Below are 15015 nucleotides of genomic sequence, written 5' to 3' on the forward strand. Positions count from 1 at the left end.
GCAAAGAAGGCTTGAGCCGTACGCAGTGCAACGGGGCTCATCTACATGACAAGATCAAACGCTGCTGGTGAGTCGAACTCGACCTGGTACTAGCCACGCCCCAAAGGATGAATATCTGCGATCTTCGCTGGCACACCTAGGAGGCTAGCCTAAAGAAGATCTCTGAGTTGGCCACACGCGGAGCGGCTACCAACAATCTTGCATACTAGAGTGGAGGTCTCTAGGGATGCGACAATCGTAGCGAGAAGCTGCAGGTCCGCTTTGAAAAATGAAAGGCAGGTAACGACGCCCTCGGTCAGGGGAGACGGAGCGGCTACCATGGAGTCCTCCTAGGGGCGAAGACCAGAAGAGGCCGAAACTTGCCGAGAAAATGAAGAAATACCCACAACCCGAGGGCGCTGCCAGAGGAACTCTAAAGTCTAAAGTTCATTTTCAGCCCTTCTGCTATCCCAAACAATTGTAGAACATCCATAATCATTGTCAAATCTTCCGGGAAGCAAAAAGAGTCATCATCACATGCCTTTGCAGCCGTTGATGACCCATCTAACTGTACCAGTCCATCTAATTCTCCTTCCCGAGAAAGAATATTCATATACATCAGCAGAGGATGAGTGCAATACGAGGGCCCTGTGAAATTGGCTCCAAAAAAGGATGTATGCATGAATTCGGTTGATTGGAGACCTATCACTTTAATGCTAGTGCTATACAAATTGGTGACAAAGATGATCTTCAATAGAATAATCAATATGCTTAACAAAGGGTTGCATCTTGCCCAGTATGGATTGATTCCTAGACGACAAATAACAGACAACATAGTAATGCTTATGTGGGAATGGAGTATGCCAAATATACTGGTCAGGAGGTGTTGCTACTGCTGGTAGACATTGCGAAAGCTTTTGATACAGTGCATTGGGACTGTATTGCTACCACCATGAAATGTCTGGGGTTTGGTTCGAAAATGACAGAAGTCATCTATTGGCTGTATGTAGGCAACACAACTAGATGTATCATTGGGAAAGGATTATCATCACCGTGGACTTTGGGAAGATCGGTTAGGCAGGGCTGCCCATTGAGCTCTATGTTCTATGAGCAAGGGAGCAAGCATCACTCCTTGTAACCATGCAACATTTATCATTGCCAGTAGAATGTCTTCCAATTCCTCTCGAAAATGTTGAAATAATTCCACAGTCAATTCATACCATCTCGGTGACTTCCACTTTCGCAATTTAGCAAGAGCATTTTGCAATTCCATGTTCGTGAAAGGGGATTCCATCTGTGCAGCTTCTTGTTGATTAAGAATTGGTGTCACATTTATAAGCATCATGGCTTTCGCTTTCAACTCTTCCCATGAGAAGTGCCCTGGTATAGCAAAGACAGATTGGAAATGTGACATGCATTCCCTTTTACATCATTGGAAATGTGCCATGCATTCCCTTTCAAGTCCATTTACATCATTGGTCCACACAATGTGTGCTTAACTTTTGTCTCCTAGCATGCAAGCCTTTTAAAATTTGTTTTTACAAGCAGCCTTTATCTAGTAAAGGCTTTTTCCTCGCTTATATTTGCCATTTTTTTCAATGTCCTTTGATTATTGCAATCTATCAAATATCATGCAATTTACAGCTTTTCTTCCTCCTCTTGATTCAATTGCCTTGTTTGTGCAACCTCATGCAATGCTTGCACATCCACTTTGCATCGGTTTATTTGCTCTTTTTTCCGCCACATATACCATCTGTCATATTCTATAATGATAGATTGCATCCTTCTTGCAAAGTTTCTCCATGCTAAGTCTAGGTCTTAGAGCAAGCATCTTCTCTAAGTAATGCAATGCTATTGTACACCTTTTCTCAATACGCATCATGTGATAGGTAGGAGCTATTGACTATAAACAATCATTTACATGGCAGCCTTGCATTGTCCATAGCTATTTCAAAATGCATCCCCACCCATAATGGATAATGATCCAATAATTGTCATGCATAATCCACCCATACCTTCGCAGGGCTCGGATCCCCATTGTGCACAGTTAACATATAGCATCTGTCAAGCCTCGCTTGATACTTTGATCTAGCATTATGCTAAAATGTGTATCCTCTTTTGTCCGGACGCTTCACATTCCACATATCCATTGCTACAGTGTCTCTAATAAATGTCTACCAAGCCACTTTGTCTGCTACAATCATGTGTGAATTCCCACATGTGTTACCTTGCATTGATGGAGAGTTATTGAAGTCCCCTAACACAAATGCATTTGTCAACCATGGATAGACAGCAAGTCTTCTCCAGAGTTCTATCCTTCTAGCTAACGTTGTCAGTGCATATACACTCGCAAATTCATGCGTTTGCTCATTTAGCATACATTGCAGCACAATGTATCTACCAAGAGTATCATTATAGGCAATCAATGGCCTCAAAGCTATTCATATCATTATGCATGTTCCTGAGTAATTAACAGTTCCCGCCTATTTTTCCAGCAAAAGCATGTTGATTATGTTCTTGCAAGCAAACCGCGTCTAGATTTGCCGAAGTAACATAATGTAAATGGAGGCTCTTTTGGGCATATGTAAATAGTATGCGACCGCATGTAGTGTGTGTGCAAGAACACAATCAACACCTATTTGCTGGTAGAAATGGTGCTTTCTTGGGGTATCTGATTTTTTTTCATGCTAGCAAAAGCAACTTTTCGCATACTTCCATCATGGTTAAACATGATTTGTAGTCATGTGTCGCATACAATGACTCACATGGACGGTGGATGGTGGTGCAATGTCTCATTGCTGGCGAGGTTTACGAGTTCACTAGTATATATGCTTCACAGACATTGCTTCGTAGAGTGCAACTTTGGCGCTCCATGCGGTGTTACCCATGGGTTACAAATGTGTTTCTCACAAGGGATTTCAATAACTCACCTAGCCATGAGGATGACTCCTCACATCGTTCCCATATGTTGCGGGCTGAGCAGAATGGCATAGTATGATTGAGGGTTTGCATGCTTTGGATCTCTGGAGATGGCTCATGCCAGACACTCTTGGATTCACATTTCAGCATAATGCTCAGTCGCACTATTTTGCCCGTCTTGATCCAATGGCATTTGTTAAATGCAAATCAGTATGATGCCTTTACATGCCACATATGGATTGACCACACAATGTGTTTGTCTGATCATGCTTCGTTGTGGTTAGCTCTATACTTTGGAATGGGGATTCATGACTCACCTCTACCGCATAAACGATTACTTCCCATCAACAATAGTTACCTCACTCATGATGCATTTGCTGATTTGGTACGCTCGGCTGTGCAACCCCTTTTGCTGCAGTTGAATGAGGATGTTGACATTGCATGTCGTTGTTTTGTTTCACACATGCAAATGCTGATACAGGACTATGGCAAGTGGTACATGGGTGCTTTACAGGAGAGGGTGGCAGAGGCCAAAAGGATTGTGTAGTCTTACACTTAACTTAGTCATACAAGACCACTGACTGTCGAGGAAAATGTCACTCATGGATGTTGAATCTTGTATCAAGGACAATGATAAACGAAAGATTGCAAAGTGGCAAGTGTGTGCCCGGTAAAAATCAATGCTTGATAAGGGATGCTCTTCCAAGTCTTTTTTCAAAGGTCTCCATGCATCTAGACAAAAGCAAGGCATAGCACGTCTTGTGTTGTCTGATGGCACGTGGACCTCTACCAAGCAACAGCTTGCGGAAATATGTCACTCACTTTAGGGATTTGTTTGCCCACCCTATGCCACTTACACAGGATGCATTGGCTGCTCGCACCATGCTTTTGGATGAGGTTACACCGATCCTATCACTTGATGAGGCACAAGGCTTGGAAGAGTCCTTTACGGAGAAAGAACTACAGGCTGCACTTACGAGTTTGGGAAAATGGAAATCTCCCAAGTGGGATGGTTTGACGGTTGAATTCTTCCACACATTTTGGCCAGAATTGAAGCTTCCATTGCTATGCATGATTAATCAATGTTGGTGTGATAACATGTTGCCTCATTCTTGGAAGGAAGGCTTGCTGAAATTGCTCCCAAAAAAGCAACTCTGTGAGAATTTAGGTGACTGGAGGCCCATCTCTCTTATGCCACTTGTTTATAAATTGGTCACCAAAATGATAGTTAATCGCATTAAGGGCTACCTTCACTCGGGATTGCACCCGGCACAATACGGCTTTGTTCCCAGGCGGCAAATTATGGACAACATAGCAAATGCCTACATGGGTATTGAGTATGCCAAGTACACTGACCAGGATGTCCTGATCATGCAAGTAGATATTGCTAAGGCATTTGACATTGTCCACTGGGACTTCATAGCTAGGGTGATGGATCGGATGGGCTTTGGACCCAAAATGCAAAATGTGATTTATTGGATATACCAGGGGGGGTACTGCTCAATGCATTTTTGGTCGGGAACGTTTGGCCGCTTGGACTTTGGGTAAATCGGTACGTCAGGGCTACCCACTTAGTGCGTTGCTTTATGCCATTGCCACACACCCTTTGCTGTTATATATTGACAAGCTTATCCAGCAAGGCAGCTTGCATTGTATTGCGATGCTGGATGGTTCTCACTTTGTGGCACGGGCCTATGCTGATGACTCCTCCTCCTTCTGTAGAAATACCCCAACGGATTTGCAACGGATTATGGATGCCCTTTGCTTTATGAGCTGGCAGCTGGGTTGCATATCAATTTTTGAAAGTCGAAGCTGTTATCAATCAACCACTATCTTTGGCATTCTAATCTTTGGCTAGGTCAGATTGTTCCACCTAGTCACTTGGTCAAGCATTTGGGATACCCGATTGGCTGGGATGTTTCTTTGAAAGATGAGATGGTATGGGTGCTGACTTGATTGGAGTGTGAAATTGATTACTGGAAGCTATCCACTTGGCCTTTGCATGTCCACTTGTAGTCGATCATCATGGCGTACATTCAGCTTCACCTTCCTTTATTACCCTGGACTAGTAAGCAGATTGATACATTTATGTCTCGTGCCATTGCCTGTCTCTGGTGAACACAATCGGATCGCAAAGGGCTTCATCTGCTCAAACGTGCTTATGTGTGCTCGCCAAAAATGCATGGAGGCCTGAACATTCTCGACATTCACTATCACATGCTGGCACATAAGGCTGTTAGAAGTCATCTCCTGTCTATTTGTATACACCAGGGCCTCTGTTGTGGGTGTGCCCGCCCGTATATCATTTTTCCACACTCCCCGTATTTTTTCCCTATTTTTCCCATTTTTTCCTAGTGGCTGGAGGGCTGCCAGGTGATGCCAGGACCACTCTGAGGCTGGCCGACTGCATCTGTAGCAGTCGTGGGCTATCTGAGTGCTGGCCAACTTGTTCTGTGCAGACGTGGGGCACCAGATGCTGGCCGACTGCTGTTTTTCAGCAGTCGTGGACATTTTGTCAGTCGTGGGCCTCTTCCAGAGCTGGCCGACTGCCCTCATGGGCTTGTATATATTCCCCCCCATCCTCCTCCACTTTCTCATTCAGTTATCTCCGGGATCTTGTGTATAGAGAAGAGTTTACACACATCTCTCTGTGTTTCTTGTGCTGATTATTTTCTGCAGTCTACTTGCTCTTGTCTACCCAAGTTTGGATATCATTTCCGCTGCATATTCTGACATGGTATCAGAGCCCTAGGCTCTAGCAGATCTTGGGCGTTTTTCTGAGCAAGAGGGGGAGCAACAGGTTGCTGATCGGTGCACTGTTTCGGGCTGAACGGGAAGTGAAGGTGCAAGAGGAAGGCGGGCAGAGGGGCTGGACAGCCACTTGCATATATTCTGATTTTCAGATTTTTTCCCACCCACCCACCCTTTCAGGTTACTCTCCGAGATGGCGGATTTACTCGAGATGGCAGAGAAGCACGTGAAGATTCCGACTCTCCCCACGTTCCCAGTGGATCGTCAGTTGGACGGGTCCAATTATGGCATCTCGAAGGTCATGATGGAGTCAGTTCTGGAGTCATATGATCTTGCTGATTTTATTATCAAAGGGGTGCCAAGGCCGGAAGCTGAGGAAGGGGAGGTTTTATCCGCGAGGAAGGACCGGGAGGCACAGGCACAAATGTGGGACCGTGTCAACGCTAGGGTCCGGTCATTTATATTCCTCAATTGCACACCACAGGTGATCAACCATGTGAAGCACATGACGCTGGCACGAGGCATATGGGAGCACTTGGCTTCTTTGTACAACAGGGTATCACCCATGAAGCGGATATCCTTGGAAGTGCAGATGCGGGTTATGAACCCTGCAAAGTCTTCGACAATGCGGGAACACATTAACAAGCTGCAGGCCCTTCAGCAGGAAGTCCTTCAAGCTGGGAAAGAGATATCGTCCGAAGATATGGCCATCACGTTACTTTCTCACTTGCCTGGTCAGTATTCCGCTTTCTATTCCTCGTTGATCACGAGTGGCAGGCTCAGCACCATTACTTGGGAGGAGCTTGTGCCAATGGTCTTGGACCAGGAGGAACGTTTCACAAACCCTCCTCACGGCGGAGGTTCGGAGGCCTTAACTGGCCAACGGTCGAAAGGCCGTAATACCAACAAGGGCAAAGGGAAGGCTTCATCAGATAAGTCTTCCGAGAAGAAGCCTGATCCAGAACGAGAGAAGCTGAAGGCCGAAAGATCGTGTAATGATTGTGGCGAGAAAGGCCACTACTGGAGGAAGTGCCCTAAGCGGACAGGGAAGAGTGCTGAATCCTCAGCCTCAGCTGCAAAGACTCCGGCATTTGTGCACTTGGAGATGGTGGACTCCGATGATTCATCGTCTTCGAGCGAGGAGGCAGGTGGCTTCACCGCAAAGGATACTCGGGAATGGATTCTCGACAGTGGTGCTTCCAGGCACATGACTCCATCCCGTGACTTCTTCCTGGATCTGAAGCGGCAGTCAGGTCGTATCTTTATTGGTGATAATTCCACTATTCCGATTCATAGTGAGGGCCGGATGGAGATCATTCCCGACGGCAAGGGGGGCAAGCATGCTTCCCGTGTTCTTTATGTCCCTGCTCTGGGCTTTCATCTTTTGTCAGTGCATGAGGTATGCAAGACTGGCTTTCGGGTGGAATTTGAGGAGCATTCAGTTGCTCTAAGGGACCGTGAGACAGGCAAAGTTGTTTGGGAAGGCGGTGTGGAGAACGGTATCTACAAACTCTCTGCACTCTCCTCACTGACAGGCTCTCAGGTCGGAGACTTGTGGCACTTTCGTTTTGGCCACTTAAATGTGGATGCTTTGCGGCGCGCCTTCCGGGACCAGAGGTCCAGATGGTGGTTGGCTTGCCAGATGTTGGTAGTAGGCAAGGACGCTGCAGTTCTTGCATACGTGGTAAGCAGCACAGGGAATCCTTTCCGAAGCAAGCTTCCAGGCGGGCTTCGAAACCTTTGGAGTTGATTCACACTGACTTGTGTGGACCACAGCAGATACCATCCTTGGGAGGATCTCTCTACCTCATGCTGCTTGTTGATGATTGTACCAGATTCACGTGGGTCTACTTTCTTTCACAGAAGGACCAGGCTTTTGCTCGGTTCAAGGATTGGCACGTGATGGTGGAGAAAGAGTCTGGATTTCAGGTCAAGACTCTCAGGGCTGACAAAGGAGGGGAATTCTCCTCGACTGTATTCTTTCGGTTTTGTGCAAATCATGGCATCAAGAGGGAATTGGCCAATACCGGATCGCCTTCGGAGAATGGAGTTGTTGAACGTAAGAACAGGACTATGGTGGAGATGGCGAGGACCATGCTGGAGCATCGAGATCTTCCTCGTCCACTGTGGGGTGAGGCTGTGGCGACAGCTGTCCATACCATTAACCGCTCTCCGACGACTTCTGTACCCCATATGACTCCATTTGAGGCATATTTTGGCAGGAAACCCGATGTCTCGCACTTCCGTGTCTTTGGGAGTGACGCGTATGTACATATTCCGAAGAAGCAGAGGGGGAAGCTTGACTCCAAGTCCCGCAAGCTGGTATTTGTGGGGTATAACTCTCTTTCCAAGGGATACAGGTTGTATGATCCAGAGAGGAACGAGATTGTTGTCAGCCGGGATGTGGTCTTTGACGAGCATGTTCCAGCATCCACTGTCGAGGAGCCGCCACTTCTTGGAGATCCAGAGTCTGATGATGATTCCCAGTCTACCACTCCAGTTGATCCACCTCAGTCATCACAGGAGGTTGAGCCCGCAGCTGGAGTTGAGCCCCTGCGACCACAGGAGGCTCCACGATCTGTTCGAGTACCTAGGTGGTTGATGGACACCCTTCGGGAGTCAGGTGTCACGGAGCTACCCTCCGAATGGACCACAGAGGACGGCCCTCGAAGATCACATCGAGTTCGAGATAAAAGCAACACGGCGGAGCTTCTTCAGGTGAACTATGCTCTTATGTCTCGTATCATGTGGGATAAAGAGCCCACTTCCGTAAAGGAAGCCCTTTCACAGGATACTTGGAGAGAAGCCATGCAGGTGGAACTTGACGCCATCGAGAAGAACAACACTTGGGAGTTGGTACCGAGGCCGTCGAAGCGGTCAGTCATTGGTGTCAAATGGGTCTTTAAGACCAAGTACGCGGCTGATGGGTCGGTGGACAAACACAAAGCCAGGCTCGTGGCTAAGGGTTATGCTCAGCGGCCAGGCATCGACTACGAGGATACCTTTGCACCGACAGCGCGGATGACCACGATTCGGACCATTCTTGCCCTTGCTTCTTCTCAGAGGTGGCCCGTGTACCAGACTGGACTTGAGCTTCTCCGTGGGGCTGTTGAGCTCTTTTATGCAGACGCCATTGAAGACTCATTGGGACGCAGGATTGCGGATCTTGCGGTATCTGCAGAGTACGAAGGATCTGGGACTCTTTTACACAGGAGGGAATGGAGTCAAGCTCCAAGGATGGAGTGACTCAGATTGGGGAGGAGATCCAGACACGAGGAGATCTACTTCAGGATACACTTTTACCCTCGGCTCAGGAGCGGTTTCTTGGAGCAGCAAGAAGCAGCCGACTATTGCTCTTTCTTCGACAGAGGCAGAGTATCGGGCTGCTTGTGGTGCTGCTTGTGAGGTTGTATGGCTGCGGAGGCTGCTTGGCGAGATGGGGTTTCCACAAAGGGAGCCCACAGTCATCCAGTGTGATAACCAGAGTTGTATAGCTATTGCTCGGAATCCGGTTTTCCATGCCCGGACCAAGCATATAGAGATACAGTATCACTTTGTTCGTGAGAAGATCTTGGCGGGTGACATCTTGCTACTTTATTGCTCGACGGAGGACAATGCGGCGGACGTCTTCACGAAGTCTCTACCTCAGGCTACGCTCAGGCGGCACTCCAGCTCCCTGGGGTTGGTTTCACAGCCAGGAGCTGAGAGGGGGTGTTAGAAGTCATCTCCTGTCTATTTGTATACACCAGGGCCTCTGTTGTGGGTGTGCCCGCCCGTATATCATTTTTCCACACTCCCCGTATTTTTTCCCTATTTTTCCCATTTTTTCCTAGTGGCTGGAGGGCTGCCAGGTGATGCCAGGACCAATCTGAGGCTGGCCGACTGCATCTGTAGCAGTCGTGGGCTATCTGAGTGCTGGCCGACTTGTTCTGTGCAGACGTGGGGCACCAGATGCTGGCCGACTGCTGTTTTTCAGCAGTCGTGGACATTTTGTCAGTCGTGGGCCTCTTCCAGAGCTGGCCGACTGCCCTCATGGGCTTGTATATATTCCCCCCCATCCTCCTCCACTTTCTCATTCAGTTATCTCCGGGATCTTGTGTATAGAGAAGAGTTTACACACATCTCTCTGTGTTTCTTGTGCTGATTATTTTCTGCAGTCTACTTGCTCTTGTCTACCCAAGTTTGGATATCATTTCCGCTGCATATTCTGACAAAGGCCACATTGCTTATTGACTTTGTCCGTCAAACACAGCCCCAGACAAAGATGTTGGCAGCCATGTGTGCACACAGGACAAAGATGTTGGCAGCCATGTGTGCACACATGAAAGTAGATGCTTATGGTCACTAGGTTTTGGATCACTCGGATGTCATTTTGGTCATCTTGTGGGCGCATACCAGGTTTCCCTTATGCCACTTCTTTGATTACAGCTTGGCAGCAGATCTTATGTTTCATCCACTGGTCAAGTAGACCTCCACATACAGGGAACTCACTCTGACTTCAAAGCATTCATTGGAGTCGAGTCTTTCCTTGACCTTTAGCGCTGGATCACCCAAGAAAGGCTTATCATCTATCGACTTTGGGAATACATATGGTACAGGATGGGGTTGATGAGCATGGTATGGTTCTTTCTTTCCCCAAGGTCACCAGGCAATGGCATCTAGGCATGCATCATATGCTGATATGGCGTGCCATAGCTGAACTTATGGCTCCATTTCAGCCGGTACCCCCTCTTGAGGAGGAGGATTCATTACAGGATTGGCATTTCGATCGTCCGCAGCCGGGTTATGCCTCATTCCCATGCCATCTCCTCACTGCTTCCAAGGCCTTCCGTTTGCTTATTCCTCAGCCTTGGATAGTGGAACATGGGAACATGCTATGGCACTTGGATAAGCCTTTGCCCTGGTGGAAATTGACTTTAAAAAAGGTGTGGAAGTCAAAGTTGCCACTTAAGAAGCGGGTCTTTTTTGGGCGATGCATTACGGGCGCGCTACCAATTGGCACTCTACTGGCTCAAAGGCGTATTGCTCCAGCTTTATGTCGGTGCTGCTGCCTTATGCCCGAGCCCGTACCTCACTTACTGTGGGGTTGCTTGCATGCCCGCGATTTTCTTCAATACTTGACAGCACTGCTGTAGTATAGATTCCCTCGACAGCGCTTTGGGCGACTTTTTTGGATTTTTGGCAGATTATCCCCGGCCTTACCGGGGTATGATCATTTCTTCACATGGGTGCGCTTCTGGGCTCTTTGGACCATCTATTCCACCAGAAATCATTTGCACTTTTCTGGTGATGTTCATCCCTTCCCCTATTTTCGTGCTGCCCTACTCCGGTCTCTTCGAGATTGCTATGATCTTGGTGAGCTTTCTCTCCAGCAGTTTGAAGAATTTTCCCAATTTTTTTAGTTCGTTCTCATAGTTCCACCCGCTTCGGGTGACTATGACTGTACAGTTTACTATTTAATATAAACAGTGGTTTCACCAAAAAAAAAAAAAGTGTGTGTGTGTGTGTGTGTGTGTGTGTGTGTGTGTGTGTGTGTGTGTGTGTGTACATATATACATACATAAGCCTATCTACTTTCTATTCACCTATCCATGCCATCCGATCCTTCCCTGCCTGCCTGTCCATCTATCTAAGTTTTTATCTATATATTGGAAATAAAATGAAGATCTAACCTTGGATATGCAGCATCAGTAGTTAAATCACAAACTACTCGTTTCGCATCCACATTCCACGCTTTGATACCTCGCTCTGCTGTGCCTATAAGCAGCTAGATCACGACGACTGGTAAAATCTCAATCATGACAAAAGTTTAAACCTTGAAAACATGGACCCAAGTCAAGCAACATTTTGAAATACATAGGTAAAAAGTGCAATAACACAAAACCTAATCAATTATCGTATTATACCAAGCGGTCTGATTTATAGTCCCATTCAAGAGACAAAACCTCTGCACCGCAGTAAATGGTTGCATTTCTTGAGGTTGAGGATCCTGAGTCAGAGTTCCAGACTCTGCAGAAAAGGACAGTTATAAGACATTATAGCAAAACAAAAAGTGCAGGTTCGTACCATTAAGGGAAGGCTTAGACATCAAATGCTAATCACCTTACTGTCCCATCAACTGAAGCACTGGCAATGTTCCCACCGCCAGCAGAAAAGCGGCATCTTGTGATTGGGCTTGTATGACCAGAGAAGCTTTCCTGAGCAAAAAGGTGTTTATCTAACATGGCATGAGATCCACTGAAGCATGCTAACATGGGGTGAATCTCTTCTTTAAAAACGGTGGTACAAGTTAAGCAACCAATTTCCACCTGAGAATCAATTGATACTTCCGGAAACTCCTCTTCCAATGACATATCTGTTCCATCTGTTATAAATACAGAAGAGGACAGCCTTCAATAGCATTCTAAAAATAAGAAACTGTGCATTACTTTGGAAGGCATCAAACTTACTACTACACACAGCTTCCCAAGCGCCAATACAAAAGTAGGATTCCGTACCTGACAATTGCGCAGAGTGTGTGGTTGGTGTAGTCTCAATTGGAGCTGAGCTGGCTTGTGTTTTCCCACGTTTAGGAGAAGTGGAGCCCTCCTCTTGCACGGAACTTAAAACACACCCATGAGAAGAGCCATCATTGGAATGTACTATAGTACTGGTCCCTTCCGTACTGATTATCCCTACTCTTTCTGAGCCATTGCGTAACCCTGTAATTTTATCAAGTTGATTGATAGGGAGAGCTAAAGAGGTTTCACCATCTTGTTTCAACCGCAAGTGCTGAGAGCATGCCGACAACACCCTGTGGAGCATATACAAACCATTCGTGATCAATCTACATCCAGAGCACCAAACCAACACACACATGCACATGAAGGAGACGTGAAAAGCAGTTGATGGACTCACCAACCCAACCATAGGCCTGAGCTCTGGTCATGGATGGTTACACAAGATTGAAACAAGGGAAGAGGGGTGGGGGAGGAAGAAAAGCTGGGAGAGGGTGGCGCTTGAACATGGGGCACAGGATGTGAATAAGAAATGCAGCCATGTGCAACACCCACATCTATGTCAACTAACCTTTTCAACTCAAAAATTTCTTGCTCCTTTGTTGCCAATACGACTTGAAGCATCTCATAATCACCAGAGAGCTCCTCAACTTTGCGCTCAAGCACCCTCCCACTCAACAATTCAGAACTAACTTTCAAAAGTGCTGGTAGTCGTGATATGAGCTGCTTGTTAAGGCTTAAACAGCTCTCTCTCTCTCTCTCTCTCTCTCTCTCTCATGCTCGTGCCAATGGTGATGATGATGAGATAGGTTTATCTTTTTTATTAGTTTTTTTCTCAGTTAGTCTTTTTCATGGCCCAATACCCCATGGAATTCTTCTACCACTTTGGATCTCATAGACGCACTGTAATATAACTTCCTTCTTTCTTTCTTTCTCTCTCTCTCTCTCACACACAGATCCTTTAGGTCTTAAGTAGATGTTGATATATCTTTTCTCTCTCTCTCTCTCTCTCTCTCTCTCTCTCTCTCTCTCTAGAATAAGGCCCGGAAATCTGTCTTCTGAATATCATCCGGATGAATGCGAACCTTATGGTATCCAGATTTCCGTTCAGCTTACTAAACCACTTCGCAATGCAACGCGAACTTGTTCTTGATGGTGAGTTTATCAAACGCTGGGTAGTCCATACAAAGACGTATACTCCCATCCTTCTTAACCAGTAGATCCGAGCTCCAGAAGGCAAGAAGCTTGGATAGACTGACCCTTTGACCAACATCTCCAACGGCTGCTTGAGCTTTGTTAGCTCTAAAGGAGATGCCCACCATTAATTATGGTGGGTTGTGCCACATGGCACAAGGGGCTTGGACCCCTCCACCTCCTCTCCCCCAATCTGCTCCACCTCCTCTTTCTTCTCCACCTTTCTACCCGGTTTCCTTCTCTTGCACTCTGGCGCCCATCACTCTCATCCCTTCCTCGCTAAGAGTTGACCATCTCTCTCTTCCTCTCACTTTTTTTGCTGGTTGACTGGTCCCCTCATGGATAGTTATTGTACCTGCTATGCACTTGTTGTGGGCACCTACTGTACCTGCTGTACCTGCTGTGGGCACCTGTACTTGCTGCACCTCCTGGGAACCCTATTCTACCTACTGAACCTGCTGGGAACCATAATGTACCTGCTGCTGTGGGCACCTACTATACCTGCTGTACTTGTGCTACTACTGGGAACCCTACTGTAGGGTTTCTAGCAAGTACAGTAGGGTTCCCAGCAGTATAGCAGGTGCAGCAGGGTTCCCAGCAGGTACAATAGATACAATTGGTTCCCAGCAGTAGGCAGGTACAGTAGGGTTCCCAGCAGCACAGCAGGTACAGTAGGGTTCCCAGCAGCACAGCAAGTACAGTAGGTACAGTAGGTGCTCACAGCAACAGTAGAGTTCCCAGTAGGTTCAGTAGGTAGAATAGGGTTCCCAGCTTGAAAGAACGACGACCTGAAATATCAACTTGTGCTAGAACCCACCCACATGACCTAGAATAACATCCACCTAATCCATTAATACCACCTTAAAAAAACAACGACCAAACAAATCCCCAAAATTCAGAATGGCATCCTCCAATGTCTCAGAAACCAGAAATTGGTTCAACTTCTTCCGCTTGCCTATCATCTCAAGACTAAAACCATGCGAGTGGTGTCCAAAATTGTCGCAGGCAGCTCAACCACACTGCCCTTGCTGATGTGCTTTGAGGTTCCTCCATCAAAGAGTATGGATACTGGAATCCGGATGTCCATGCCCCTTGTCTCGGCACATCACCATACCATGCCGGCCCATGTATTGTGAAAGACTGTCCGAGGAACATTAAGAAGCATAATGGAAAGGGCAAAAGGAGAAGCACAAGGCCATAGTAATGATGACACTAGCAACATCTACCTCCCCTCTCGCTACTCCCTAGTAGTGGCAAGATCTCGATAGTTGCTCGATGGAATCGCAATCAAAGCACCGCCAGTAGCTATCTTGCCACGCCACTCTTCAAGGGCAAGGTGAGATATCGAGACTAGCCACCCTTGTTTTTGCCTTTCTGTTGCCTATGCTACTAAGTTCAGGCCAAGAACTCTCTCAGGCTTAGAGGGTAGTAGCCATATGTTTTGCGACCAGGAGATCACGGGGACGGATTACACACACATCTGCACGTAAGGACAGTTTCAATCCATCCACAAAACACTCAACCTGCTCTGTCCGCTGGACGGTCCTCGAGCGCATGAGGAGAACCTTCTAGAAATAGGCCACATAGCCACGGGCTTCAATATCTTGAGCCAATACTGTTGGGTATTTTGAAGTTAGTTTGGAGTCTAGTCAAGTGGTGTGAACACCCTCTTATT

The 15015-nt window shown here is 46.9% G+C and overlaps 1 protein-coding gene across 2 annotated transcripts in view; it reads right to left on the bottom strand.

Moving 5' to 3' along the window:
- Window positions 1-15015, bottom strand: part of LOC147640694 (uncharacterized) — a 69657-nt gene that overhangs the window by 23091 nt on the left and 31551 nt on the right. For both annotated transcript variants that reach the window (XM_086814276.1, XM_086814272.1), the window contains exons 3-8: window positions 12718-12859; window positions 12147-12442; window positions 11958-12013; window positions 11752-11846; window positions 11556-11658; window positions 11322-11416 (exon numbers count right to left, since the gene is read on the bottom strand). In XM_086814276.1, the coding sequence (XP_086670402.1) occupies window positions 11322-11416; window positions 11556-11658; window positions 11752-11846; window positions 11958-12013; window positions 12147-12442; window positions 12718-12859 (787 nt within the window). The remainder of the gene's footprint in view (window positions 1-11321; window positions 11417-11555; window positions 11659-11751; window positions 11847-11957; window positions 12014-12146; window positions 12443-12717; window positions 12860-15015) is intronic.

Source organism: Cibotium barometz, chromosome 2 (genome assembly GCF_041138505.1).
Source record: "Cibotium barometz isolate CiBa-2024 chromosome 2, ASM4113850v1, whole genome shotgun sequence".
Lineage (NCBI taxonomy): Eukaryota > Viridiplantae > Streptophyta > Polypodiopsida > Cyatheales > Cibotiaceae > Cibotium > Cibotium barometz.